Source organism: Arachis ipaensis, chromosome B06, assembly GCF_000816755.2.
Source record: "Arachis ipaensis cultivar K30076 chromosome B06, Araip1.1, whole genome shotgun sequence".
Lineage (NCBI taxonomy): Eukaryota > Viridiplantae > Streptophyta > Magnoliopsida > Fabales > Fabaceae > Arachis > Arachis ipaensis.
The window spans coordinates 128,942,115-128,948,329 of NC_029790.2; the positions used below are offsets into that span (position 1 = coordinate 128,942,115).

At 29.3% G+C, this 6,215-nt stretch overlaps 1 protein-coding gene across 1 annotated transcript; it reads right to left on the minus strand.

Moving 5' to 3' along the window:
- On the minus strand, positions 784 to 1,383 carry LOC107648451. The gene has a single exon (XM_016352310.2). The coding sequence runs from the start codon at positions 1,285 to 1,287 to the stop codon at positions 1,087 to 1,089; it is 201 nt and encodes a 66-aa protein (XP_016207796.1). The 5' UTR covers positions 1,288 to 1,383; the 3' UTR covers positions 784 to 1,086.

The window sequence follows — 6,215 nt, forward strand, 5'->3', positions numbered from 1 at the left end:
TTCTAAATCTCCAATGATGATTGAATTGACATGTAGAGATTATATAGTCGGTCGGATAAAGTATTGAAAATATAATAAAAGTATCATCATCACCTTTCTTCTTCAATTGAATAATCTTTTCTTTCTCTTCTTATGTAAAATTTTCAGCGGCATTGGTAATTGTTGTAGCTTTTGGATCAATCACATATGTAAAATTAATAATTAAACAAAAAAAACATTTTGTCTTTCTACCAATTAAAGTTTATTCTATCAAAATGATCTAACTTAACAAATTCTTTATTTATAATCTTATACGTGGTATTTTAATAGTAATATTTCTCTAAAATTATTAGATATATAAAGATAGTTTCAAGGCATGACTAAATCATTTTTTTTAAAAAAAAATATTTATTCTCACACTTAATTATTATAGAGTAAATGATAATAATCTCCTAAAATATAATAAAACCAATAAATTTTTTAATTATCAATAATAAAAAATCTTAACTTTCTCAAATAAAAAAATTAAAGACACACTTTTTATTTTTTGTTGTACACTTCAAACAATAAATTAGAATAATAATAAAAAATCACATAACTATTTGATAGTTATAACTTTTTCAATGAACTTTTAAAGTTAACAAACATATTTTATCAATATATATGTTATATGCTATTTCTTTTATATGAAATACACTCAAAAAATATTTTTTTATTAAATAAATACAATAATTTAATACACAAAATATTACCATTGTTATTTATACTATACTAAACGATTAATAACGGTTAATTACTTCATTATAATTAAAAATAATATTAATAATAATATTACAAATGTGTAAATATCGTCCAAAGGTAAACTAAAATTATGGCTAATTCAAACAAGAAAATAATTTACAACTCACTATACTTTGTTATATGTACAGAGACTTGTGATCAAAACTGGGAGTTAATTAATCATGCTCTTGTGCTAGTACCTAACATAATGACTTCTAATTAGTCTATTAACATAGTAGCTCCTCTATCAAGGAATCAATATAAAAAGAAACATAGGAAAATCAAAATCATAAAAAATGCAAAAAAAAAAAAAAAAAGTTGGAGATTCTATTGGATCTGGAGTGTTCTAGTACACATGGTGCAAAAATATCTGCGCTTGGTTTTAAAGTAAATAGGAAGAAAACAGAAACGCCATTGCTTCTGAACGTCCGTTGCTTGCACCATGCCTCCACAGTACGGACACGCCCCTGGCGCTGGTTGCCTCGCTAAAACCCTCTCATCCTCGTCGCACACAAATACCAGACACATGGTGATGATGAAAGTAGTGCTTTATGTGAGTATTTGAGAAAGAAGGGTTGTGTGAAGGGGGTATTTATAGATGGAGTTTGAGTTTGTGGCGTCTGGCGTGTGAGGAAGAGTATGGTTTCTTCTGGAAGAGTGAGTGGCCCATGGTCAACGGCAGAGCGCGTATCTAGAAAATTCTACACTTTTATTTTATATAGCAAATTAAAATTTTACATTCAAATTCAAAAATCACAATTTATAACTAAAAGAAATCATGGCATAAATACTATATCCATATTCAATCAACAATCACCAACAATCAATAATAATATCAATGATTACTTAATTAGACAAAACTCACTCAATTAATGTCAAATTACTAATTAGAAATAACTATGAACCAATCTCAGCAGCAACAATTTATCAAGGTGTGCAAAACAAACTATTGCATGCCCCCTTAAAACCTAACTTCATGTTTCAGATACTACAGCAATTACAGTAAAATAAAACCTCAGCCATTACAGCAATTACGGCAAAATTTAGAATTACAGCAATTCAAAATCCAAAATTATATCAATTCTGTTCAGTATTATAAAATTATACCAAAATTCAATTCAGCATTCAAAATCCAGGATTTGAAATTATATCAAACTTAGGAGGATTATTAGAAGAATACATTATAGAATATAGAATTCTACAATAAGATCACTAGTTTTCAGCCATTAACAGAAAATAAATTCAAAAGAAAAATTCAAGTTCCTTCATAAACTAAACAATGAAACAGAAAATAATGTTAGAATTACTTTCAATAGCAAGGGTATGTGCCAAATATTCGGCACATCATGGAGACAGAAGTAATGTTCTGAAAAAAGGTTTTGAAATTCTATTCAGCATTCAGTGTTACAGCAATTCTGTAGCAGAATTAACAGAATAAACAAAATTAATTGAAAAAATAAAGAACTCTGCAGCAACTCCAGCAAGCCAGTGATTCATATAATTAATAGAATAAAAAATATTAATTGAAAAACTGAAAAACTCTGCAGCAACTCCAGCAAGCTAGCAATTCATATCATTATGAGTTTATCAAAAAAAATTAATTAAAACACTAAGAAGCTCACTGAGGCAGAGAAAGCAGAGACGGCCTAAAGTGGCATAGAGATGCTCGACAGGACAGAGGCGGCCGACGACTGAAGCTATGCCCCGACCTTCCGACGACGAGGGTGATAGAAGCTTCAAACGGACCACCCGACGACGACTATGGCGACAGAAGCTTCGAGTGGTGATGGTGGCAACGACTGGTGGCCACTGCCGGTGCCGATAGTGGTAAGGACGGTGGAGTGGAAGCGTTCCTGCTGGCTTCAGCCTTCAGCTCATTGAGGAACTTAGGGTTGGAAGGGGAGAGAGAGGCGTTAGGCTCGAAGGGATTGGGTGGGTTATGGGCCTTTCGAACTTTTTTTTTTCAAGCATCAGAAAACGACACCGTTTTCTATAAGGATGGCAAAACCGGTCTTCTAAAAAATCCGTCCGGTTCACCGGTTAACCACCGGTTTGACCGATTTTTTGCAAAATGATTTTAAGAATTATCCGGACTGACTAGATGATCGGTTCCCAATTAATCCGATTGAACCGACCGGTTCAGTCCGGTTTTCAGAACATTGATTCTAATAATAGTCGATTATTAATTTTACACAAAAACATATAAATTTTCACCATACTACCAACATAAATTAGTATGTGAGTGCTTAGTTTTATATAGACAAATGCAAATTCGTAATTTTTTAATATGTATATTTTCATTTGTGGACTGTAGTTGCAGCCCAATACCCTTTTCCAAGCTTAATTAACCACCAAATAGTGTTTCATATCCAAGAAAAAAGACCAAATAATGAAAAATCGCCCAAAAAACCCCAATCACCATGACTTTTTTTTATTTGTTCGTTTATAATTTATAACATCTATAAATTATTATACCAAAAACAAAAAGACTTCTATATGTATTTATACATTATTTAGATTAAATTAAAATTAAAATTAAGGTTGATTTTATTTCTGTTCTAGCCCAACTCAATGCAACTCATGCACGGCTCAACAAACGAATGCTTGCCCCATTCTTTACACGCAAATGTCTTCTGTGTGACACAAATAATGAGAGACTCAATAGCTGGTAAAAGCTATGAAAGAGGCTGGGCCTTACGACAGATACCCATCCGGACGAATGAGGATAAAGGAAAGGGACTTACCTCTCTTTACGTCACCATAATCCTAATCTAGTCGTTTTATGGTACGAACACTTACTTTGGCATCAAAGTGTCTTTGTAGGTGGTCTCATCCGCCGTCCAACCGACAAATCGCGCACACAGCTTCTTCTGTCAGAAGTTTACGTTCAGGTTCTCATCAACACCTTAAGCACCTTGTCACTAACCGACTATCCGAACTCACGAACAATTTTCAAAAATGTGTATGTTCTTTTTACATTTTCACAAATTATTTTAACTGCGAAATAGAAACAAATCTCATATATATTTTTCTTTTTCTCCCTTAAAATTAGTGTATGGAGCACGGGATATACATAAAAGAGTAAATAATTATTTTTAACCATGAAAGATTGAAGCATTGACAAATTTACCCATTAAAAAATAAAATTAATGTTGTCCCCATAAAAGATAAATTTCAGTTAATAAAACTAACCAAAACCTAAAAAATTATTTAGAATTTTCAAATTAACCATTTTTAACATTTCACCATCACCTTCACACAACTACACAATCTTTCTTCTTTCTCTTCTGTCGCCATAACACCCACTTCTGATACCACAATCTAGAAAGAAGAAGAAGAACCCTCCTCTCCCAAATTAGAAAACTCTAGCATGCCCCATTTCTCTCATTTTGCCATTGCTTCCTCCCTTTCTCACCGTTCATCATCTCGTTGCCGGCAAAGTTGTGTTGTCGGCACACCGTCCCGCTCGTCAGAAAAGAAGCTCGTGAACCAATTGATCCTCCTCACGAGTTGTTTGATGCTGCCATGAGAGGTTCATCACTAGAGACGGTCAAAGACAATTTTTTTTTACAGCATTTTCTTTTGAAGTTTATATTTTGGCCCTATAATTTTAGTTTTTTAGAGTACTAATTTTGTTATTACTTTCTTTCTTTATTTTTTTTTTTGTTAGAAATTTCTCATGATTTTATTTTATGATGCTTAACTTTGGGTTAAGTTTTATGGTTTTTTACTATGATAGTGTTGTTATTGGTTCATTAACTCTATGTTCATTGATTTATTTTTGTCTGCCATGTATTTGCTGTAATGCTTGAAATAAATGTTATAGAAAGAAGTGGGTATTAGGGTGGTAGTGGAAGGAAAAGAAGAAATGTTGGGTGATTGTGTGGGAGTGATGGATGGGGAAATGTTAATAAGGGTAATTTGGAAACTTTGAATAATTTTTTAGATTTTAGTTAATTTTATTAATTGAAATTTATTTTTTATGAATAGATTTGTCAGTACTTAAATTTTTCATAGTTAGAAATAATTATTTATTTTACATAAAGGATTTTTATTAAAAAAAATTAAGTAAATATATTAATTATTACTATAAATATTTTACAAAATTATAACTAAAATCAAAGTTTAACCATTTCAATGTTAAAAACATTAAAAATAAATAGTATCATATTAAACTTTAAATCTTAAGTGGTGCTCTAATTCGCGATAGATTAATCTTTGCGATAGATTACTCTTTGATCTACCGAATTGAAAAACACTATAAATCATATTTATTAGTATCATATTCATTTTTGAAGTCAAAATAATATAATTAATGCTAGGGGCGGAGCTAGACTACACTTTAGGGAAGGACAAAAATTAGTTTTATAATATAGAAGAGACTAAACTAAATATTTTAGGGAGGCTAACTTAAAATTTCTATATACTTTATAAAAAAATTTAAAATTTAGAGGTGTTTGACATGAGGCTCCGCCTCTGCTTAATGCTAATACTTGTTAAAACTTTATATTTTATGACATAATTTTTAAGTTTTCAAACTGATAGACTTATGTCATTATAAAAATTATTAGATTGGTTAATATTCTTTGGTAATATTTGTTGAACACTGTCGTTGAGTATTAGTTTGTATAAAGAGAATTATAATAATTTTTGTTATTCAATAATTTATTCTATTGCTTGAAAATAAATTATTGTCCCTTTGATTGGTAAATACATTTTTTCTAATTTTTTACACTATTTTATTCGATAACAATTACCACTAAAAAAATAAATGGTCACAATATTCTATAATATGATATATAAAATCATTTTTTATTTTAAAATTAATTCTGGTTAGTGAAATAAAATTTAAAATAATTTTTTATTTTCTTACTCAAATTTAAATTTAAATTCAGAATTGATTAACAACTCACTTTTTTTTTAATTCCAATAACAAAAACAAAAATTGTTAGGTGCAAAATATTCAACATTTAATAATTTCAATAATCTAAATTTTAAAAAGTTGAGTTAGAAATTAATTATAACTTGAACATTGATAAGATATATATATATTAGTACGTAAAAATAATAATATCTAATGTATAATTTATTGATAGGACAGAATTAATGTATAATTTTTTTAGGATTGATTTATTATCCAAATTTTTTTTATAAACATTGTAGTATGTGAAAATAGTGATCTTATTTATAATTATTTTTATATTTTTATTACATTAATAAATAATATTTAAAACTAAAAGAAAGAAAAAATAATTAAATATTTTTTTTAATTTGAAATAAAAAATTTTTATAAGTATATCCAACTTTTATATATGCTAAATGTTATAATATTTAAATATTTAATAGTATAGTATTTGTTACAACCAAGGTTCAGAAAACCGGACCGGTCATCAAACCGCTCTAGTCACTGGTTCACTGGTTCATTGGTCTAACCGGTTCAACCGGTGGTCCAACCA